The following is a 25,260-nucleotide window of genomic DNA, read 5'->3' on the forward strand; positions in this document are numbered from 1 at the left end:
TGCGGTTTCTGCCCTTTGGTATTCCGTAGCTCCACCCATACAAATTCCACATCATCCAAGATCATGTCCTTCATTACTATTGCGTTAATTTTCTCTTTAATCAGCAACGCCACCCCACCCCCTTTTCCTTTCTGCTATCCTTCCTGAATGTTGAATACCCCTGGATGTTGAGTTCCCAGCCTTGGTCACCCTGGAGCCATGTCTCCGTGATGCCAATTATATCAGATCCGTTAACAGCTATCTGCGCAGTTAATTCGTCCACCTTATTATGAATACTCCTCGCATTGAGGCACGGAGCCTTCAGGCGTGTCTTTTTAACACACTTTGCCCCTTTAGAATTTGGCTGTAATGTGGCCCTTTTTGCTTTTTGCCTTGGGTTTCTCTGCCCTCCAATTATACTTTTCTTCTTTCTATCTTTTGCTTCTGCCCCCATTCTACTTCCCTTTGTCTCCCTGCATGAGTTCCCATCCCCCTGCCATATTAGTTTAACCCCTTCCCAACAGCACTAGCAAACACTCCCCCGAAGACCTTTGGGGTCTTTACTATGGAATAAGACCCTGATTGCAATTGATTTATGAGGCTCCTGGCTGAGTTAGACAGGTTCCTCATCCGTACATTAAACCAGCGGCGGGAAAATAAAGGTGGGACATAAAAGCAGCGGTAAGTCTAAAGCTTTGATTTTATCTCCTGTACTCTCTAGTTTTCTCTGGGAGCTAAAATGAAGCTAAAATCCCCCATTCTCCCTCTTGTATCTTAAGGCAGTGGTGTCTTGAATAACAAAGTACATGGCACCGCTTTTTCATTTGTTTACAAGCACATAACACAATGCCTTACATCATTGCATTCCTTGTTGCAATGTATTCCTCCCCAAATACAAGTTATTGCCCTGCACCGGTACCTTTTTATGAGGTGAAGTACATTTGGATACTTAAATGATTTAAAGCCAAAATGAATTCAGGGAGTTTAGGCATTTCCCTTAACAGGTTCCATTCTTTTAGGGTGGAATTATACATATGATCAAGTGGGAACTAAGTCCTTTTGTGAGTTGAGACAAAGATCAGATTGCTTAGCTGTAATGTTGGGCTTGCCCTACATTGTGCCAGCAATTAAACTTAATTCAGCCATTCAATCCTGTCAACTACATGACTTTGAATCTGAGTTATTCAGAATAGTCTTTAATACACTGATTTGATCAAAATATATTAACAGGATTATAATCAACACTTTGCATTGAATATATTTCTGCAGTATTATTATAAAATAAATGCACACAATAGTGAAAATTATCTGAGGAATCTGATGAATAATGAAAAAAAAACAAGGACTGCTTCAGTTTTATTTTAAGTGCTCCTTTCTTCATTAAATGTGAAACCTGTTTACAGGATAATATTTCAGTAGGAAATCTGATTATACAATCTCCAAATCAAGGCACAATGCTTGTTGGAAATAGGAAACACATGGATTTGCTCTTTTACACGGATATTTGCATAAAGACCAACTTCTCTCCTTCTAACATAGAGGGAAAAATACTAATTTTGTCTCTTTTGTATTCAACCGGATACTTGACCTTTAGTTCATCAATAGTCAAAGTCCTCTTTCTGTTTCTAATTCCATTTGGGGTTGCGGGTGTGGGAGGGCGTTGAAGAAAGATTTAACCATTCAACTATGTCAAATATTTTGACCTTTCTGTACTTAATGTAACTGTTTATTTAAAAAATTATTTTCAGCTTTTAGGAATGTTTCCATAAGAAATCAACAGGTGGATTGAATTAAAAAATACAAAATCTCTCAGTTGTTTCAAAAGTCTGCATTTCCATATGGAAAACAAATCCTATGTGTAATTAAATCCATTCTTTAACATGCTTATGTTATGCACACACTACATTTTACAGCTCTTACATTGGGCCTACACACGGTATCACTTAGATCATTTAAAACACTCGTTGATCTTTCACGGTGTTGCTCAGAGAAAAATATTAAACATAATTAAACAAAATATTACAAATCATGCACTATGTTATCACTTATTTGTACTTTATTTCCATTATTATTTTTTTCCCAATATTTCACTTTCAATCCTCAATTTTCTTTTCTTTTGAGATTCTTTCTATTGCTTTCAGCATATTGACCCCACTATTTACGGGGAGGCAGGGTGGGTGCGGGGGAGATCGGAAACAACCAAGTAACTCGGCAAGGCCGGTGACGCGGAGGTCCTGACGAACTTAACAGCTAGCCACTATTGTCATTTGTTGGATCCATTTCTTGCCCGGCATCTGTTCCAAATTGGCAACCTGGTCGGTGGGGGTGGGGAGGAAACCAGTGGCAGGGGGCCACAGCTGGGCATCCTTGGGGACCGTCCACGGCAATCAGAGGGGGAAAGTTGACCATCGCGATGGTGGGGTGGGGGGGGAAGAGAGGGCGGAAGTGAAGACATCAGGGATTGCAAGGGGGGATTTCGGAGTCAGCAATTGGGCTTATATAGGAGGAAAAAAATCAGATTGAAGGGGCCTTACACATGAGGAAAACAGGCTTACTAGTGGGAGGCATCGAGGAACCAATTGTGTATTTGAAATAATGGGGTGGATTTCCCCCCGGTTTGGGCTATTGACCAGCAGAATGCACCACCGGCCTCCCAGTGGTCCCAGTCCATTTTGAGAACCAGGTCTCATTTGCATCAGGCTGGTGGGTTGTGGCTGGAAACCGGGGCAGCAAGCCGGGTTCAGGCTGTTGCAATACAAGGCCACCTAGCTAGCTACCGGACAGGATGAAGGTAGGTTCCTGTGTAGAGGAACTGATTAGCGGAGGGTGGAGGAGTGGTTGGGAAGGTAGGGGGGAGAAGAGCTGGAGTGGCAGAGGCCAAGGCTGAGTGTGTGCAGCCTTGAGAGGAGCAGACTTGAGAGAACAAACATATTCAAGTGCTTTTATTTGATTACAAAATATTCCTTTTAATCCACTTGCACTCGAAAGCTACAAGTATAAATCGAATATGCCATGCTTAGTTATATGATATAATGGATATCACAAACTCATCACTCATTAGTTATTCAATCAGCTTCATTTTTAGACAAACTGATCGTGTCATAAGCTTAGATTAAAAAAATTAATTAGTGGATGGTATTATAGGGTTAATGCAGCACTCGATGAATCTTGCCTAAACCAATGTCATTACTTTAACAACTTAGATATGAAATATCAAGACATTTGGAAATATTTTAATTAGGAATGTGAACTGCATACATTGTTTAATAATTTTGTATTGGAAACATCTGAACAACTGTCAGACTCTGTTACTTCACTCAGAAAGGATGTCTGTGCACAGAAAGTTCAACATTAGATTATAATTACATAAGAAATCATAATAGATTAAAACCACAATTTTAACCACGAAAAGGAAATAGCCAACATTTGCTGATTTGCAAATGTGAGCACATTCTGAATTTATTCTGAGTCATCTAGTGCTGTCAAATATAGATAAACATTTTGACTTTTGTTGCCTTGATTTTGTAACTAACTTGAATTTGAATAGTGACTTGTTTTCAACTACCATAATATCTTTGAAATCATAAACAAGATTATACACTTTATTGTGAATCCACTTGATAATTATTATGGTACGATTTTTTTTAAGTGATTTATTTACTATCATATTTTATGAACAGATTAGTAAACTTCATCTGCAATGCCCCACATGTACAATAAGTGTTTTTAGCTGTTACAAAAACACAAAGGGGGGGGGGAGGGGCGGCAGGGGGAGGGAATTTAACACAACCTGCCTGGCAGGAATGGGGCAGGCATTCAGTTAAAATAGCTTGATTCACACCCGCCACCATCTTAACAGGGCCTTTATTTTAGGCAGCCAGGATGCCTGCCTGATTCAGGCTGGAGCCTCAGTAATAGATCCTATGCAAATGTAGATCCTATGATGTCATTAGGACCCTGACGGCATTTTAACAGGCTACTGAGCAAGATGCCTGCATTTGCGCTGCACGATTTTGAGCTGTTCGAAGCCAGCCCGCGGCTGCTTTCCACACATTTTGGGCGAACAGTAGGCCGGCGAGATGTGAACGTGGCTCTAGATTTAAAATCGTCCATCCTCAAACTTATAACTTTGGTGAGTTTGACACTCGCCCAGCCGCTCACCCGCCCGACACCTACTCCCAGTTCATTTAAGTTCATTTCAAACACTATATGTAACAGACGGATGCAGAAATATTCATGAAATTGCTTAATCTAAAAGTTTTACTTGGCTGTTGTGAAAACTTACCTCATCATAATTTTCAGATACCAAAATAAATCCATTGTTATCTATGAGGTAACAATTTATTATCTGGAAATATAAAATATTCAAACAGTTAGAACATATTGTTGTAAAGAAGCAGTTATCTATGAAGTTTCCAAAATGTCACAATTCTAGACTGAGGTACAGTTTGATATGTAATTTATTAATATATTAAAAATGTAATATTTTATAGAATAGCACATATGTTCACTAAAAGTGGTGAAATTTCATAGCCTAGAAATTGGATCGCGCCCGAAAAGATCCTGGTGCAGTGCATGCTGCACAAGTCTAATGAGGCCGGCAGCAGGACCATGGCAAATTGGTCCGCTGGCCTCATTAGGGCAGTACCACCGAGCTGTATGCCTGTAAAATGGGCACAGTATGATCCAATTTCTAAGCCCATATATTTTAATTATAGTTTGGCTAAACCAACAAATATACTTACCTCATCGTCGCAGCTTATAGTGCATTTCCCATCGAGTGAAGCACACTGTAACAGATGGTAATACTGTAAGCACCAAGAACAAAGACAGGGCATGTACAAAATGCCCCACAAATTAAGCACCAAATTTAAAATCAGTTAATTATGTAATACGTTGAACTATTGTAATAACTAATGAGTTGGCAAAATTCCATATGAACTTGTCTGATACAGCTAGCTCCACCTCAAAACAAAACTTGCTGGGATTCATTAAGGCCAGTGGCTAAGACCTAGTGAGTATAGGCCTTCCCAGGTGCCAGTCTTAGCAAATCCCAACAAGTTTAGTTTAAGTTTGCAGCCAATTACACGAGATCCATACATTGGCAGCCGGTGCCACTTGCATGGGTTTTACTGCAATACAAAAGCTGCTACAGTTATTGCTTTTTCACTTCAAACTAATTCACTGTTGCTGAGATTACAATACAAATGCAAGTCGCTCCATCTTTCAAATATGTACCAAAATACATTTATGTAAAGAACGAGACTCCACGTTGTATATTTGATCCTATCAGGAAGCATTTAATTATAACATCATTCCCTGTACAATTTCAGTAAGATATAAGATATGAATTGACAGTTTTGTTAACAGGTATATGTATATCATAAAAAAATAATGCCAGAATTAATCCATAGACTTCTGCCAGGTCCAGGGAAATGATAGTCACTCTGGACCAGATGGTTCTGTAATTTTTTGGCTCATGCATTTTCATGCTGAAACAAAGACTAGTATTTCAGTAATAAAGCTACTCAAATGTCAGGAGTAACTTTATTACAATAATATAGACATACATTTCATGTTTTCTTTTCTTGCCAGTTTTCTCCCTTCCTCTCTTGCTAGGGAACCATACGGCCTCTGGTACGTAATCCAAGTAGACATTATTCTTGTTTGAGTGTCAGCAAGATATCCTACCTTAGAGCCTGATGCTGCCTTGATGTCTGTCCACAGATGCTTACTTTGAGCACTGTATAGCAATCAAGAGCGGCAATCCTGGCTGCGACCAATTGTACAAGTGGCACCACTTCCTTAGTTGAGATCAGCTTAATCAGCACAGACTTGGACTTGAACCTGGCAACTTCCTGTTCTGCACTGCACTGCTATTCACTGAATAAACTCACTGAGCCATCAGGCAAGCACTATTAAAGTCATCCTAAGCAATAAAAATCAACCTTGAAAAAATAATTTAAATAAAAATAAAAATGTTTAAACCATTTAATTCTGTATGTCCTAGTAACTCTCCTTTCTTCCACTCTCTCCTTTACCATTCTCCCTCACTCTCTTTTAAAAACTTCATGACTTTCTTTTTGCCTAATCTATTTTAAACATGTTGGGCTGGAAATTCGGTTTTCTGCTGCCCCTCTTAGCACCCCGGAGGGATGGCAATGGCGGTGGAAAACACTTGTGCCTGGGCGACCAGCTTCCAGCGCCCCGCTGGGACATTCGGTGCCAGTTTCGAGGGGGCACGGAGCAATACCACCCGGGAGAGGCGAGCTGGTGTGCAACGCCCCTGGTTGTGACACCGGCTTGATTTTTGGTTGCCACCTGACCCATAGCGCGCCCTGGTGGGACCACCTGGTAAAGCAGGCATTCCAAGCTGTAGTGGCTGCAGTGAGGCAAGTAATGCCAACCTCAGGCAAGTGTGCTTGTTTTTTTTTTTGCGATTTATGTTGTAGTGGCATGAGCTATGTATTGGGAATGTTTTTGGTGGGTTCTTTTCAGTTTCCCCCCCCCCAACCCCCAATCCCCCCTGCCCCCCCCAAGCCTTTGTTATGGCGTTCCGAGGCTGGTTGTTTAGCTCGGGATTTTCCCTTGCTCAGCCGGCGTAGCACCCTAAAAGAATGCAAAGTGCCCCGCTCCAAACTCTGGGCCCAGCTGATGAATTTTGCGGCAACAGATGCAAACCATTTACCAGCAAAAATTTACCGCTCTGCCCGGGACACCACCCCAACTGAGGCACGACTGAATTTCCACCCCTATCTATTTAAATAAAATGAATGTTTTCACTTTTATTCACTTTGTTTCATCTGCCTAGCATTCACCATTCATTTTGGAAACAACTTTAAAAACAAATTAGGATTTGAAAGACTGAAAGTCAATTCCAAAGCCATTTTTAGCTAATGACATAGCAGAAGACACTCGATGGACATAATTACTTGCTTGCACTTCAAAAGACACAAAGGGTTTGTCTAACAGGCCCACTAAGCAATAGAAAGTCTGGATGAGTAAACATTTCCCTAATGTGCCACTTGTCGAATCTGACCCTGTAAAATTCTGATATTGTGTTTACTCAGACACCCATATCAAATCTACAGAAGTGCAGTACCACATTCAAGGTTCCAAAGAGAATAAAAGATTAGTGCTGTAATGGTGTTATTCCTCTAGATATATTGAGCATGCCAAATAATTAATATATGATACATCATTTACTAAATAGTGGCAGAGCAATACTGAACCAACCTCCATTATAGTTTGGGTAGCCTATAATAGGCATTGTTTTTCTTATGAAGTCTAATTAAAATTTTGACCATTGAACTGGATTTTCGGGTTTTTGCGATTTCGCCCAATTTCGGGCACAAATCGTGGCAACATTTCTTTTTAGCACTGGGTTCGCGTTAGTGCTAGAGCACGCAACTTGCGCCAAATGAAAGTTGCCGATGAGCATTAGCGCTAACTCTGGCGTTGCACAACAGATTTTGTGCACCAGAGCCGAAACTTCTGCTCCGAACAAAATTGGCCTTTCTGCGCATGTGCGGATTTTTTTTGTTTGTTCCTTCCCGTGCTTCTGGTCTGCTGTCGGATCACAATCGCTAATGCAGGGAGCGACCACGCTCCTGCGCAGTTCACCCGGGGCTGAATCAGCCATTTTACGTTTGGATTTTGATGATGGAGGACAAGGAGTTGAGTCAGCGTGCCAGGCGATTTAGCACAGAGGCAAACAAAGCTCTAGTGGGGGCTGTGGAGTGGAGATGGCCTGAATTGTACAGGGATCTAGAACCCTCCCATCAATTTTTAACAGAATCTGGAGGGAAACTACATCCGACTGTGGAACACAGTGCCGAAAGGGGGGGCAGATGCACTTGACACCTCTTTTGCCACCGGCAAACACCTCGTCCGAAGATTATCTCACATTCTTGGACTTTGAGACCTCTGAGGATCCTGGGACAAGTGGCGTGCAGCAACGCAGTTCTGGGGTCAAATCCGTATGCCATCTTCCCGGAGGGTGAGTCGGCAAAGCCAGTCTGCTGACAGACAGGCAGACGCAGAACTGTACATGGTGGGACTGTCCAGGGAGAGCATCCAGCTCACCCGTCAGCTCCTTGATGTCCTGGGTAGGATTCCCGCGACCATTGAGAATCTCTCTGCGGCCATAACGGAGGAAGGGTCACAGATTGTCGGTGCGAGCCACGAAACCCGTCAGTCCATCAATGCCCACACGAGGCTGGTGGCCTCCACCTTTCACACTGGAGTCTCCAGTGTGACATCCAGACCCACACCACCTGTGACTGGCGACGCCGATCAAGAGGCTCGCCAGTCAGAAGCCGGGCCTTCCATGCCACGAGCTGATCCAATGCGTCCCCAGACACCACGTCCAATGTCTCTCCCACCAATTCAGCAGGACTCTGGCCGCCTTGCTGCACGAACTCTTGGTGTTACTTCAGTTAGGGGCATCAGGTAAGGGAGGGGAATAAGAGTAAGGGGGGCGGGGGTGGGACGGCGGGAAGAACCAGTGATGAAAGACAGTGGGACAGGGGTTGTTGTTATTTTATTAATGTTTTCAAAGTTTTCCAATTCAGTTCGGAAAGTTATAAAAGTTCACAATATTTAATAAATGTTATTAAAGTTTCACAATTACATTTACAAAGTTTACAATGTTTAATACGTTCTTTTGTTCACCTTAACCATTCCAGGGAATAGTCAACATGGTGGGATTGAGTGGCCAGGCAACGGTCAAATGTGCCATTCATTCTTCAAGCAAAGCGTTCAATTAGGAACTGTTGGTGTAAAGCTTTTGCTGCGGTGAAAACTCCATGATGCCTCCCCTCTGGTTGTGGTGGTGGTGGTGGTGGCATGGGTTCCTCGTCAGGTTCCTCTTCCTCGTCTTCCTCCTTCTCTCCCCACCCCCTCCTGAGGTGCTCCTGCATTCCCAATTGGCAAATCCTGTCCCCTCATGATGGCTAAGTTGTGTAGCATGCAGCACATCACAATGAACTCAGTGACCTGCTGAGGGGAGTATTGAAGGCAGCCTCCAGAGTGGTCCAGGCATCGGAAGCACTGCTTCAGCACTCCAATTGTCTGTTTGATGATATTGCATGGGGCTGCATGGCTCTCATTATAGCGATGCTCGGCTTCTGTCTGAGGGTTCCGGAGAGGTGTCATGAGCCAGGTGCCGAGGCAGCAACCTTTGTCCCCCAGCATCCAGCTCTGGCCTTGTGGTTGATGCTGGAACATGCCTGAAACAGTGCTCTCACACAAGATGAAAGCATCATGGATGTTCCCTGGATATTGGGCATTGACTGCCATGATGCACTGAGTATGGTCGCAGACGTTCATGGAGTGGAATCCCTTTCGGTTTCGGTAAACCTCTGGATTGTGTAAAGGTGCTCACAGGGCAATGTGCGTACAGTCAATGGCACCCTGAACCTTGGGGAAGCCAGCAAATCCTCCAAAATCTACAGCCCTCTCATTCTGGGTCTCCTTGGTCATTGGGAAGTTTATGAAGTCCATCCTGCGTGCGTACAGTGCAGTAGTCACCTGGCGAATGCAGCAATGTGTAGCATGCTGTGAGATGGAACATATGTCCCCCGCTGATGCCTGAAAGGAGCTGGAGGCATGGAAGGCAAGTGCCGCAGTCACCTTCACCTCGACGGGCAGTGCTGTCCTGTTACCGCTGGAAGGCTGTAGGTCTGCCTTTATGAGCTGGCATATCTCTGTCAGCACTTCTTTTCGAAAGCGCAGCTTTCTCATGAACTGTGCCTCAGACAACTGCAGGTATGAGTGTTGTTCCCTGTAAACTCATGGGGGGTAAGGTTTTCTCCCCATACATCTGCGACCTCTTCGATTACGTTGAAATGCTCATCAATAAGCCTTCTTCCAGCTCGACGCCGTATAAATATAACAGCATTAATGGCTGACACAGTATGGCCCCCATCTTTTAAAATGTCCTTAAATGTCCTTTAAAACTAACTGTAAACTCACATGAAACTTCACTATGAAAAACGCAGCCTTCTTCTCCCAATTCTTTCATGCACTCAACGTCTGCTCTGTTTTAAAGATGACACCGTTAGTGCCGGGTGTGCCCTGGGTCCGACTGCTTTTTTGTTGGCGGTTCCCGGGCAGACACTAAATCGGGCAATATGCTCGAAAGGTCCGTCCGGGACGCTAGCGCAGCGTTGCACGCCAATTGACATCATCCAAACGGTGAAAACATTGCACGAGCGCTATGTTTTAGCATCACCGCAAAACCACTGCTGAACGTTCCGCTTGGGCGCAAGATGTGCGCTTCGTTTCGCACCAAAAAAATAGTTTCTGCGTCCCGCTCAGGCGTTAAACCGGGAGCAAATGAGCCGAAAATCCAGCCCATTCATTGGACAGTTAGATATAGTCTGGTTTGATTTAACATTGCTTGATTATTCTTTTGTAGTAAACAGAAGATATCATATATGCCCTGCATGCCTTTAGATGTCACATGTACAGTTATGATGGTGAGTCATGCTGGCTTTTGGTGTTTCTTCCCTTTAAAGGAAATACAGTCTCACCATACTATTTATCTTCCAGCGCTATATGATAACTTCAATGCGCCTTCAGTGTGCTTGTGTTAGTTTGGACCAAACATATGGCTCAGAAAGAATTGTGACGAGTCCACGTGAATACAAAAATAGGTGCTGTTTTAGTTTGAAAGGGTTGGAATTTGGAAATACAATGGGATTTGTTTTTTAAGCTGGAGTAGAGGTTGAACCTTTCTAGGTCTGAGTTGAGTTTGAATATAATCAGCAGGAAGATAAGCCATAATTACTTGTTACTGAAGCCACCAATCATTGCAGACATTCCTGAAATCCAATATAATTGACTTTGGTACAAATTGACATTCCTTCCAAGCTAACAGGCAACAACTTGGAAAAGAGCAAGTCATCAAGTATAGTGGTCCGTGGAAATGATAACTGCCTCATTGGCTCTTGCGATAATGGTTGATGATTTGGGCATTTTAATGGAAATTTGTCAATATTTTAAGCAAAGTTTGCCTTTACAATGGAAATTTATCTTAGCCAATAGTGAAATAATTTCCAATGTGCCATAGTTTCCTTATTAACAGCCTTTCCTGTATATTACAACTTTAACTTTGATTTTTACTGTGATAAGATCACCAATATCCTGGCATATACGGTATTCAATTCATTGTGCAATTTCTACTATTTCAGTTCTAAGGCTGTTAAATTTGCGTATTTCTTTTTATAACTTACATTATGTATTCTTTGAAATAAAATATTATATATGATTGTTATACTGTACTATGTAGCATGATGCACCTGTGGAGATTAATTTGAATTTTAACAGATTGATTTGATGGGTCTATGACTCACAAAATGTATTCAAAATTAAAAAGTCATTGCTGTAATGAACAGTGTCAAAAATGTAACCTGATTTTAACCAACATGTGGTTTGCAAAAATTATAAACATAAAAATGTATTTGAAAACCAGTAAACATCTTTTACAATAAAAATTGGGAGCATAAATGTTGATATAAGCAGCTCACCTGTCGGCTTGCAGTCCAGAACTTCTTTTGGAAAAACTCCAATTTCATCTGAATACCTACAGCTGTGAAAAGGCAGAAGAATATAGCTCAACTACCTGATGTTTATTTTGATCAGATACTGATGAATATATCTGTTAGGAATAGATGGGCATTGTTCAACTTTGAGAGTTACATTTGGAATAAAAATGTGAAGGTCAATTTTTGCTAATATATTTCCACTGATATAATAGGACCTGAATTTCTTAACGCACCAAACCGGGCACGATTCAGGTGGCACACGCCGAAGATGCGCCACAGCGCATAAGTCCGAGGACTGAACTAAATTTGTCCTTGGGCCTCATTGTAATAATTCAGGTGAGCTGCGGATGTCAATCAGGTGCCCCGATTCAGCTTGTCGGGCCCTTACGAATTTTGCCTTGTGCCAAGGCCCACAGGTAAGTCTGCTGGGGAGGCGATTGGGAGTGGGGCAAAGGTAGGCCAACAATGATCCTCAGTTGTTGTGTGAGCAAGGAGGAGCGTTTCTGCTACTTCCGACTCCACAAAAAACAAAATGTCCGAAGTTTTGGGGCCTTTTTTTGAGCGGCATCCAGCATTCCCTTTAGAAACAAGTTAGTGCAAATAAATTTACTAATTTGGCGGGAAATGAGCGCAGGAACCTCATTTCAATATTGAAATGGCACTGACCAGTTCAGTAATCACTCGAATGCCCATGCCTCGAACCCGAACCCTAACCCTAACTTGATTATCGCTGTGTTCATTTTATTCACATAAATTTAGACCCCAATAAGTCCTTTGCAATGACTTCCATCTCTGAACATAGGGATTTGATTTTGCAAGAGTATAACATTTTCAGAACCTATTCTTTTAACAAGATTCTCAAAGTCTGGGTACCTTAACATAACCTTTCACCCACATTTTGCAGGATAAACAATAAAAAAAAATCTTTCTTTTCCATTCCTGAAAAGATCAATTCATGCTGAAGTTTGGCATAAACAGGTGCCAGTGGAGCTCTCAGATCTTGTCAAGTGTGACCAATGGTTGTCAGAAGATATACTTAATCGAAAGGGTCCATCAGGAGGGGGGTTCACTAAATCACAATATCTGTGTCATTACCAGTATATGCATTGAATACTAGATTCTCATTTTGTCAAGTATTTAGTGTTTTGTTTATCTCTGGACAGTATCAGAATCCAAACCTTGTTCTTGGACCTTGAGCAAGTAAATATAGTCATCCCTTCTAACTCCTCCTTATCACCCCTTTTGGAGCTGTTGAGGATTATGTAAGAAGATTGCTTTGTCTACCACTGCCTCCAATTCAGCATCCCATGAATATGAATTCTGAGGGATCCCTGTTAGGGGCTGATGGCTAAATTTGTAGAGAATCGTAATGACACAGGAGTGTTGCCTTTTGAGGTTAGAGTTCAGTATGATGTTGAACAATAAATGGACATACTGCATTATATATTGTCTGAATGTGACAGGTCTCATAGTTAATTCCTCCCAGGACAAATATCCAGTCTGCACTACTTTCAGTCTCAATGTAAAACAATGAGCCCTTTACAAATAATTGTATAAAAACCATCTATCCAATCATCAATATAATGGACATTTCTGGCATTCTTAGCAATAAAAGGCAAAAGGTTAAATATTTATTTTGTGCATAATGTAACAGCAAATGCTCTATAATAGATTAAAAACTTCCTGAAACCGTTATCCATTATAAACTTCTCTGGCCAATTTATAATGGAAACTGCTTAAGTAAACCTGTCACACTGTAATTACACCCTTGTCAGTGGTGACACTGCAGCATCTCCACCAGTGGGAAGGTGTAAATACAGCATGACAAGTTTACATAGGTAGTTTCCATTATGAATGTGAACATAGGAATTCATAATACGAAAACAAAAATAAGGACAAACTGTATGACTTTAAAATGGTATCTGAATTACATCTGTATATCCTGATTCTATTATCCCCAAGCCTCTAACTCCACTACACCCAAAGATTACACTGGTCTTGACTCTCATGTATTGTCTCCGGAGGTCAACTAATAGAAACAAATTCTAATGATGCGTTCCATGTTGCTGACATTTTGGATGTTCTAATATATGAAGAAATATCTCAAACATTGTTAATTCTGTGGACCACAAGGGTCATTTTACAATCCTGGTGTAGACCTTGCCCGTCAGAAATTCAGGTGCACATGCCCAAATTTTTGATTTTCACTCCTAGATGATGAGGCTCCCTGTCGTTATACAAAATAAGAAAATTACTCCTCACATCTCTTACAGTCAATGTGAAAATGAAAGTTATTGCATTTTAAAGTAAGAGACCGCATAATGCTAGAAATTACTGTTGGCAGTACGAATGGATGAACACTTATTGCATTTGCATTCCATTCCCTTGTACATTGTTTTAAAGGTGGCATTAACCAGTTTATTTATGTGGGTTAAGACCACCATGAATGTTGTGATGATTGTAAGATATGATCTACAAAATTAACAATGTTTATGGTATTTGTTTATATAGGAGACCATACATTTCTCTGTAATGGTGTTCAAGACAAATGCCAAAACCTCAGTTATGTAATATGGGTCTTTAATGACAGGATTTTTCATTTGAACACCTTTAATCATATCTATGCTGTGGAATTGGAATGTCAACTACCCCTTGGATACTTGGACAAGGGGCTAGATCTAATACTACTCCCCAAAATACTGGCAACAGCTTCTATTAACACCATTCAATCAGCACCACTACAGTTCTAAAGCCTATGTTTTTACAAGCTTTTCATTTCCTCAACATGTATTTCAGAATGGAGTTTGCTGAGTTCAGAAAGAACATATCAGCAGCACTATGGCAGAGCAAGGGGAATTTGCAAAGGATTTCCAACTCATTGGGCAGAAATTATGGCAGACAGGATGAAGGTAATAGGAAAGAAGAGCTGAATATCCAGAGTGACAGAAGAAAAATGTATAATATATCCTGTACTGTAAGTCACAATGAACAAAAAGGGGCAGCCTGCTGAGATAATCACAAACAGGCTGGGTAAGAGCAGAGGAGGAGGCTGGAATTTAATTTGTTTGCCAATTCTTAGAAATGAATTGTAAGAATACGAAAGAATTTAAGTAATAAAGAAAGAACGTGCAATTATATCGAGCCTTTTATGACCACTGGACATCCCAAATCACATTACAGCCAGTGAAGTACTTTTTGAAATGTAGTCACTGTTGTAAAGTAGGAAACGTGGCAGTCAACGTGTTCCACAAACATCAATATAACAACTAGATAATCTGTTTTTTCGTGATATTGGCTAGGACACTGGGGAGAACTCCCCTGCTCTACTTCAAAAAATGCCATGGGATCTTTTACATCCATTTGAAAGGGCAGACATCTCAACCGAAAAACGGCACCCCAACAGTGCAACACTACGTCAGTACTGAAGTGTCAGCCTAGATTATATGCTCAAGTCTCTGGAGTGGAGGTTGACCTCATGAACTTCTGACTTAGAGGCAAGGGTGCCATCACTGAGTCACAGCTGGCACTGACAATAACTATATTACTCAATGGCATGTCTAAATATTTTTTACTGCCAAAAATCACGCAAAATCAATCCACTTTGTACACCATGTTGTGTGCTTGGACTTTATGAGAGTAGCAAGCATCTAGTTTACAGCAGGTTACAGAACCAAGCTCTTCTGAAAGATGGTTCCATATTATCAGGTTGTTGCTTTTCTATTAATTAAACCCTCTTTACTTTATCAACAGCACAGGATGTAGAAGCGGCTTTGGACAGTCAGCGAAGGTTACAAGGAACTGCTGTGGAGTGTTTGTGCTGTTTCAAAAAATGATTGAAGATGTATTTTCACTGTTGTCATTTGATTCTCTAAACTAAAGCTACTGCAGAAGCAAAGTTATTGTACTTACAAATAGGCTAACATCACAAGTAGATAACATGGTTAATAAGATATGAATTTGAGGATTATCGTATGTCATCAGCAAATAAGATCCAATGGGATCATTTTCAACTTTACCTCCTGAGAGGTAACCTACTCATTATTGAACTCACTCGTTTGAAGTTCTATTGATGCAATGGATATAAAAATCAGGCAGGTTCTGTAAAGAGCGGGCCATCCACTCTGCCAGTTACCACCCAAGTGTTGAAGAAGAACATCTATACCAAAGTCTTTAAACAAAAATATTGCATTGAATGTTTTCACGGGGGTAATTCATGTAACTACATCCTAATGTGAACTCATTAAAATAAGTAATTAGCTTTCATTTGTGTCCTGAGTGCTATTCAATTTAGTGTTACAAATCTATTTTGAAATGTTGATGCCTCTCTAAGTACACCCAAAGGAATCACAAAGAATATAACACACAACTTCATAGGCAGTGTGTTTATATGAATCTGAACAAACAACAATCCGGATTTTGTGGGGCCGAAGACGGTGTACATCATAAGCCCTCAGAATGGCCGCGCAAATTCCAATTTTCCGCATGCACTGCGCATGCGGAAAAACCCGGAACTTGCGATCGGTCAAGGTTCACCATGGCAGATTGACCACCTGCGACCCAGAAACACTTTCGCTGGCACAGAGTTGGACTATACTGTCCAGCAAATGCCCATGAGGTATGCTTCTGACTGCAAATTTCGGCCCTATGTTGTTTTAGAAATTCATACAATCACGTGCTGGTTGTTTTTGTGCTTGAAATCAAATCTAAAGCGTTTGCTCACAGACAGATATTTCTAGCACTGAATTCATGGCTGGCTTACCCATGTGCAGGTTTCCAGTTATAGCAAGGACACGAGATGGACAGCTGCAAACTAGAGAAGGCAACTGATATACAAGAAGCCTGGAGCTTGGCGTGCTGAAAACGGCAATGCAGCTTTGATGACAGCTGAAGAAGAAGAAAATAATGAGCTGCCACCAAGGAACAGCTAAAAGATCAGGGAAAGTGCCTCTCTGCTCAGTGTGGGTGATAAATCAGTACATTGAAACTGGGAAATAACACTTGATTATTAAAAATGAAATAAAAACGTAACTGTGTCGACTTGTGTGTGAATTGATGTTCTGTAGAAGATGAAATCTCAGAAATGTGCCTTTAGAAGATTAACTCATTGATAATGCTATGATATTCAGAAACATAAGTTACAAAATACAGGAGTAGATCAATTAAACAAAGCTGCTTCTCTCCTTTAAGAATAGGGTGGTGCATAACTGAAAGGAACCGACACATGTGAAGAGGGCCCTGCACCACTCAGCACTGAGTTCCTTCAAACAGTCAAATTGGCAATCATTGGCATGAAGCACTTACACTCACTGTCACCAGGAAAATACACAAACACTATTCAATGTCACATTGTTTATTCTGGCGTAAGCAATATTTGAAAGGGTGTCATGAGGACATAATTCTAACATCTGCTCATATCGTTTTTGTTATGTTCAGAATAACTCCACAAGACTGTGTTGTAAGCTTAAACCATTGTGACCTTGGTCTCTTTAATGTAACTCCAAAGTGAGGAAGCAGCATGGTGAATTGCCTTTTATACCTGCTTGCCCAGGATGCACAGGTGACCCTTAGGTCTCCCACAGGTGTGCCTCCTGGTGGCAAGTCTTACACATTGGCGAGGTTTTCATACATAACATCACTTCCCCCCTCCCCCCCCCCCCCAAAAGTCTTATGTACAAGTTATTTACAGGTTGAGGCGATCTGGCACTCTGCATTCCCGGGTCGATCACCTTAGTTGAATTCCTGGCATGGGTGAGTTGGTCGTATCATTGCTGCACGGCAGCACGGCTGGTCTGATCGGACTGTCGGGCATGGTGGGTTCATCCTCGTGGTTGACAGCGAGGTCGATTGCGGGTTGGGTGTGTGTTGGTGGATCATAGATGGTAAAGTCTTCTTCAAACTGTTCTTGGTTGTCAGTGAATCGCAGTTTGGCCTGATCCAAGTGCTTTCTGCCCGTTTGCCCATTCAACAGTTTAACAACAAACATTCTATTCCCTCCTTGGCTAAGGCACTGCCAGCAATCCATTTGGGACCATGACCGTAATTGAGAACAAACACAGGATCATTAACCTCAATGTCACGCAATACAGCCACGCGATCGTGGTACACGTTATGCAGGTGTCGCCGGGTTTCTACGTGATCATTGCGATCCAGGTGGACTAAGGAGAGGCAGGTTTTGAGTGCTCTCTTCATTAACAATTCTGCAGGGGGAATCCCGGTGATTAAGTGGGGGCGCGTCCGGTAGCTGAGCAGGACCGAGATAACCGGGTCTGCAAGGAGACGTCTGTTATGAGTTTCAAGCTCTGCTTGATGGTTTGGATTGCCCGTTCCGCTTGACCATTGGATGCGGGCTTAAATGGGGCAGACCTGACATGCTTAATGCCATTGCGGGTCATGAACTCGTTGAATTCCGAGTTGGTGAAACACGGTCCATTGTCACTAACAAGGATGTCGGGCAAACTATGGGTGATGAACTTGGCCCTGAGGCTTTCAATGGTGGCAGTGGACGTACATGATGACATTATTATACATTCAATCCATTTAGAGTAAGCGTCCACTGTTACTAGAAACATCTTTCTTAGAAAAGGGCCAGCAAAATCTACATGGACCCTGGACCACAGTTTGGAGGGCCATGACCACAGGCTCAGTGGGGCCTCCCTGAGTGCGTTGCTCAACTGTGAGCAAGTGTCTCATTGGTGTAAGCATGACTCCAATTCGGAGTCAATGCCGGGCCACCAAACGTGCGACCTGGCGATAGCCTTCCTCGAGACTGTGACTGGATGGGTACTGTGTAGGTCACATATAAACGTATCCCTGCCTTTTTTTGGCAAAACCACGCGATTCCCCATTGGAGACAATCCGATCAGATGGACAATTCATCCTTACATCGGTGGAACGGCTTCATTTCATCTTGCATTTCCTGGGAACCGCCGACCAACTCCCATTAAGGATGCAGCTTTTTACTAGTGATAGCACGGGGTCTTGGCTAGTCCAGGTCCTAATCTGGCGAGCTGTGACGGGTGACCTCTTGCTCTCAAAAGCATCTATTACCAGAAGCAAGAATGCGGGTTGTGCCATTTCCAGCCCGGTGGTGGGCAATGGTAGCTGACTGAGGGTGTCAATGCAGTTCTCAATGCCTGGTCTGTGGCGGATTACATAGTCATACGCAGACAATGTTAGTGCCCATCTTTGGATGCAGGACAAAACATTGGTGTTTATACCTTTGCTTTCTGAAAGCAGTGAAGTAAACGGTTTGTGGTTGGTTTCGAGCTCAAACCAGAGACCAAATAAGTATTGGTGCATTTTCTTAACCTCGTATACACATGCTAGCGCTTCTTTCTCAACCATACTGAGGCTCTTTCAGCCTTGGATAAACTTCTGGATGCATATGCAACCGGTTGCAGTTTGTGTAAAGTCCTGTCCCCTCAGTACAGATTCACACGAGGCATGTAGTGAAGTCAAGGTCACTCTGGACCTGCAGCTTTATTTCACAGCTCTGGAATGCTGCACTTGCCTGAGACCTGTCCTTATATACCTGTCTCTTGCAAGTGCACCCCTGGTGGTAAGGTATGCTGGTGGTTACAGGTCATATCTTATTACAGTCATGTATAGCATGTTAGGATACAGTTATATATAATAATGTAAGATACATGACATCACCCTCCCCCAAGGTATTATTGTCTTTATAGGTTCAGTCTCTCAGGTGTTCTACGCTCTCGCGTGGAGCGTCTGAGTTGTGGTTCAGTTGTTTGCCTTGGTGTCTGTTTTTCTTTGGGTGTGGTTGCTGGTATCTCGCCTGGGCTGTCTGTTTCGATTGGTGTGATTGTTGTTGAATCGCCTGGGCTGTTTGTTGGGATTGCCCTTTCCTCAGGTTGTTCCCTCTGTCTGTCCACCAGGTGTGGTGCGAGTTCCACATTGTAGTCTGCCTCTGGTTCCGCAGTGTTGTTGGTAAATCTGCTTTTGACTTGGTCTACATGCCTCCGGCAGGTTTTGCCATTGTCCATTTGTACTACCAGTAGCCTGTTTCCTTCCTTGCCCATTACTGACCCTGCAAGCCATTTGGGACCCCTGCCATAGTTTAGTACAAACACTTTGTCCCCTATCTCATTCCATCTCCCCCTCGAATTTCTGTCATGGTACTCAGTCAGCTTACAGCGCTTTGCCTCAACGATTTTGTGCATGTCTGGGAGGCTTAATGAGAGCCTTGTTTTTAAAGTCCTTTTCATCAACAGTTGCGCGGGGAGGATTATACCTGTCTCTTGCAAGTGCATCCCTGGTGGTAAGGTATGCTGGTGGTTACAGGTCATATCTTATTACAGTCATGTACAGCATGTTAGGATACAGTTATATATAATAATGTAAGATACATGACAGTTTTCCTAACACATTTGCTTGCTGTAACACACAACCGACCACGTACGATGACGCATCACAAGCTAGTACTAAATCTTTACATGAGTCACACAATACAAGTAACTTGTTAGAGCATAGCAGGTTTCTGGCCTTATTAAAGGCTGTCCCTTGAGATTTACCGCAAACCCAGTCATCACCCTTGCATAGTAATAAATGTAAGGGTTCCAGCAAAGTGCTCAACCCCGGTAGAAAGTTATCAAAATAGTTGAGGAATCCCAGGAACGAACACAGCTCCGTCACATTCTGTGGTCTGGGTATATTCTTGATGGCCTCCGTCTTGGAGTCCGTGGGTCTGATGCCGTCTACCGCAATCTTTCTCCCCAGAAATTCGACCTCTGGTGCCAGGTAAACATACTTGGAGTCCCACTCTGTCCAGTCGCTTTAGAACCTCTTCCAGGTTATGCAAATGTTCGGTGGTGTTGTGACCAGTGATCAAGATGTCGTCTTGGATGTCGTCTGCCGCAATCCTTCGCCCCAGAAATTCGACCTCTGGTGCCAGGAAAACACACTTGGAGTCCCACTCTGTCCAGTCACTTTAGAACCTCTTCCAGGTTGTGCAAATGTTCGGCAGTGTTGCGACCAATGATCAAGATATCATCTTAGAACACCACGGTGCATGGAACTGATTTCAGCAGACTCTCCATGTTCCTCTGGAAGATGGCCGCAGCCGAGCGAAACCCAAAGGGGCATCTGTGGTACACCAACAGTCCTTTGCGCATGTTGATGCACGTCAATTTCTTTAACGGTTCAGCCAGCTCCTTTAGATCTAGCTTGCTGAACGACTTTCCTCCTGCTAACATTGCGAATAGGTCCTCCGCTTTAGGTAGTGGGTACTGATCCTGTAACGAGACTCGGTTGATCATGACTTTGTAGTCCCCGCAGATTCTGACCGTTCCCATCGCTCTTTAGCACTGGTATGATTGGACTGCCCCACTTGTTGAACTCGACTGGCGATATGATTCCCTCTCGTTGAAGTCTGTCCAGCCCAATCTCGACTTTCTCTCGCATCATATAGGGGACTGTTCGGGCCTTGTGATGAACGGGCCATGCCCCAGGAACAAGATGGATCTGCACCTTGGTGCCTGTGAAGTTGCCAAGGCGTGGCTCAAATAATGCCGGGAATTTGTTTAGCACCTGGGCACACGATGCTTCATCCACCGAAGAAAATGCTTTGAAAATGTCCCAGTTCCATCGGATCTTTCCTAGCCAGCTTTTGCCGAACAGCGTTGGGCCATCGCCTGGTACAATCCATAGTGGTAAATCATGCACCATTCCATCGTACGATACTTTCATTGCTGCACTGCCAATGATAGGTGTGAGTTCTTTGGTGTAAGTGCACAGCGTTGTGTGAATCGGGCTCAGTTTTGGCCTTTGTGCCTTGTTGCCCCATAGTTTCTCAAAAGCCTTCTGGCTCATGATTGATTGGCTTGTCCCCATGTCCAATTCCATGGAGACTAGAATGCTGTTAAGTTTAACTTTTAACATTATTGGAGGGCTTTTGGTGGTGAAGGTGTGTAGCCCATACACTTCATCTTCATCCTCAGGTTGAGTTGCCTCTGCTGCTTGTTCAGCATGATCTGCGCTGGATCGGTCATCCTCTGCTGACTCTGCCACGTGGTGAGTCAGAGGTCGTTTGCACATTCGCTGGAGGTGCCCAATTGTTTCACAGCCCTTGCACACGTAGTGCTTGAATCAACATTGATGGGCTCTATGACTGTCCCCGCAGCACCAACATGGTGTTAATGGATACGCATTCACACCCCACAGCGGCCTCCGCGTCACCCTATACCTGGCCTCTGCGGTCGTGTAGGCCCTGCCATGTACAGTTCTGCCTGCTCAAGGCATTATTTTATGCACAGTACTTGCTGGTGAGCTTCGATACTGTGAAGATATCTGTTTCGTGTTGTCGCTCGAGGATATGAAAGACTGGGCTATCGTGATGGCCTTGCTCAGATCTAGGGATTTGGCAGGCAGCAGTTTGCGAAGAATGACCTCGTGGCCGATTCCAAGCACGAAAAAAATCCTGCAAGATTTCCCCCAAAGATCCGGCAAACTTGCACTGTCCCGCAAGGCTTTTTAGGTCGGCGACAAAGCGCGCCACGTTTTGGCCCTCGGAGCGATGGTGCGTGTAAAAACGATACCTGGCCATTAGGATGCTCTCCTTCGGCTTGAGGCATTCCCGAACCAGTGTGCACAGCTCTGTGTAAGTCTTGTCCGTTGGTTTGACCAGTGCCAGCATATTTTTGATGAGGCCATATATCGAAGACCCACATACGGTGAGGAGAATCGCCCTGCGCTTGACCGCCGTCTCAGCCGTGTCCAGTTCGTTGGCCATGAAGTACTGGTCGAGACGCTCAACGAAGGCTTCCCAATCATTACCCTCAACAAATCTCTCAAGAATACCAACGGCAGCCAATACCGGGTGAAAGTTCGTGATTTGTAACTCGTCGCCAATTGTTATGTTCAGAATAACTCCACAAAATTATGTTGTAAGCTCAAACCATTGTGACCTTGGTCTCTTTAATGTAACTCCAAAGTGAGGAAGCAGCATGGTGAATTGCCTTTTATACCTGCTTGCCCAGGGTGCACAGGTGACCCTTGGTGGTAAGTCTTACACATTGGTGAGGTTTGCATACATAAGTTTTATTGGTGTCTCACATGAAGCAGTTGCAGTTTTCAGAGCCTTCCAAGAAACCAGCACCTCTCAAAATCTTGCATCTATCACGCCATCTGTCACAAGCACCAGGTCAGGTACATCCCAGAAGATGTGAAGTGGGTGCATTGGGTGGCACATGTGAGTAGAAGCAGATGGTGATTCTGATGGTGGCAGAAGGGGGAAAGGTACCTGTTGCCCAGAGGACCTTCTTCAGCCATAAAACTGTGGGATTTGGACCTCACAGGACCTGCATTTAAAGAAAGATGCCATCTAAACTCCAACATTGCTTCTCACCATTAGAGGATGTGTCATGCACCCTCCAAGTGTGGAGAAGTGCAGCTGTGCAGGAAGTTTTCTCTGCACGGTTCAGGTACTGGATAAAGAGAGCCTTATTCAAGGTGTCACCGCCCTTGTTGATGCCCAGAAGTCTGCTCCCACACAGAACATGTGCCCAGCAGCAGGGATATGACCAGCTGTCTCTCAGGATAATGCCATATGTGACCCCCTCCAGCACCCCACCCCAAATTATAGAAGCTATGGAAGAATGCAGGTTGAATCAGGTTGAAGATGAACTCACTGTCCTTGACAACTCGTGCGAGATCATTAAACTTCTTCCTGTACTGCATCTATGATCTCAGAGCAACACTCCTGGCATTGTCCTCCGCCGTTACTTCTTCTCACTGCCTCCTGAGTATCTGTCTGGAGCCCTCCTGACCCCTGTGGATACAGCACATCTCTCCTTCTTTCCACCTCTTCCACCAGGATCTCCAGTGGAGTGTCTGAAAACCTTAGTGTTCGCTCCCTGACATGTTCAACCATTACTCAAAGTATCAGAGCACGGATTGAGTTTTCAACTGACTCGCACCACCTTTTGCAGCCATAATGCACCGCCCCTTTAAGAGGTGCCGGCTAACTTTAAGTATTGCTAGCCAACAACATCTTATATTTATGTAGTGCCGTTAATGTAGTAAAACATCCCAAGGCACTTCACAAGAGTGTTATCAAACAAAATTTGACACGGAGCCACATAAAGCGATATTTGGACAGATGACCAAAAGCTTGGTCAAAGAGGTAGGTTTTAAGGAGCATCTTAAAGGAGGAGAGAGAGGTAGCAAGGCAGAGAGGTTTAGGGAGAGAATTCCAGAGTTTAGGGCCTTGGCAGTTGAAGGCACGGCCAACAATGGTGGAGTGATTAAAATCTGGGATGCTCAAGAGGCCAGTATTGGAAGATCACAGATATCTCAGAGGATTGTAGGGCCGAAGGATTTCTGCGGTCTGAAGGAGTCCGTGTTCCATGTATATGCTGAATTTGTGAAGTTACAGCCCCTATTCCATTACTTGAAGGGGCTGCTCCTCAAATTCTGGTTGCACTTCAGTTCCACACTCCTGATCTTTGTGCACCCTGTGCGGAGTGGAGCGGGCAGGTCGGAAGGCCTCCTCATAGGACTGCTCCTGGGCATGGCCAATGCGGCCATCAACTGATCCAGGCAGCGGGCGGTCGAGTGGGTCGTTCAGCCCGACTGCCTGCCTGTCTTCCCTGGTTACATCCGAGCCAGGGTGTCCCTGGAGATGGAGCATGCGATGTCCACCGTATGCTCGTGGCCTTCCACGAGAGCTGGGCGCCGGAGGGACTGGAGTGCATCATCACTCCCGGCAACCAAATTTGAATTTAAATTAATTTGATGGCCAAAATGTCATTTGTTTATTTGTCGGTTTTAGTGCCCCTCTAATAAGGGGGCATTTGATTGATGGTCTCAACTAAAATATTGTGCCCTTTAGAAAGGAGCACTTGATTTAAAAGTTTTACAAAAATAGTTGTAGGGCTGAAGGAGATTACAGAGATAGGCAGGGCGAGGCCATGGAGTGATTTGAAAACAAGGATGAGAATTTTAAAATCGGGGTGTTGCTGAATCGGAAGCCAATTTAGATCAGTGAGAACAGGTGGGACTTGGTGCGATTTAGGACACAGGCAGTAGAGATTTGGTTGACCTCAAGATATCAGGTTAATTGTTGATGTGCGCAGCCAATGAACAACAGGGTTAGTGCTGGCTGCACTCAGCAATCAAGTAAGCAGCAGGCAGCAGGCAGCAGGCATTCAACATGCTGCTTGCAACGCAATGAAAGGACATAGATTAATCATGTACCGTGGTCCCCATGCCTATTTTCTGGGACTAGCCAATTTCTCACCCTTCCTGTTTGCTAAACTCTTGGAAATATATTTGTTACAATGAGTTTCTCTGTGATATTCAAAACAAAGATTTAGGCTGCATATATAGTAATAGAAATATCTCTTCCACGTTCTGATCTGCAAAACTAGATAAAATCCATCCAAAATAGCATAATAGAAAAGCCCTATGCTCTTTTAATATCTACCAGGCAGATTAGCTTTACCCTGTGGTCTGCAGAGGGAGAATTAACTTTGGGCAGAATAGATGGGGGACCTACAGCCTCTGTTTTGCACGGGGGATGCTTGCTAAATTAAGCTAACAGCAGAATGGGCGGGAGTAAATTACTTGGGCATGCAGCCAAAACAAAAGATTAAAAAGGAATGCTTCTAGTGGGGAATGAGTGAGAGCAATGGCATTTTAATTTCCCATTCCCCACTCGTCCAAATCCATCCTGTCGTACCGATATCCCCAGTTGGTAAATTCACCCTACAAACATTTG

At 43.5% G+C, this 25,260-nt stretch overlaps 1 protein-coding gene across 1 annotated transcript in view; it reads right to left on the bottom strand.

Moving 5' to 3' along the window:
• Window positions 1–25,260, bottom strand: part of cacna2d3a (calcium channel, voltage-dependent, alpha 2/delta subunit 3a) — a 1,147,786-nt gene that overhangs the window by 174,454 nt on the left and 948,072 nt on the right. Inside the window, exons 27-29 of the mRNA XM_070894764.1 lie at window positions 11,511–11,572; window positions 4,725–4,769; window positions 4,265–4,327 (exon numbers count right to left, since the gene is read on the bottom strand). Of these exons, the coding sequence (XP_070750865.1) occupies window positions 4,265–4,327; window positions 4,725–4,769; window positions 11,511–11,572 (170 nt within the window). The remainder of the gene's footprint in view (window positions 1–4,264; window positions 4,328–4,724; window positions 4,770–11,510; window positions 11,573–25,260) is intronic.

This window comes from Pristiophorus japonicus, chromosome 12 (genome assembly GCF_044704955.1).
Source record: "Pristiophorus japonicus isolate sPriJap1 chromosome 12, sPriJap1.hap1, whole genome shotgun sequence".
In the NCBI taxonomy this organism is placed as follows: Eukaryota; Metazoa; Chordata; class Chondrichthyes; family Pristiophoridae; genus Pristiophorus; species Pristiophorus japonicus.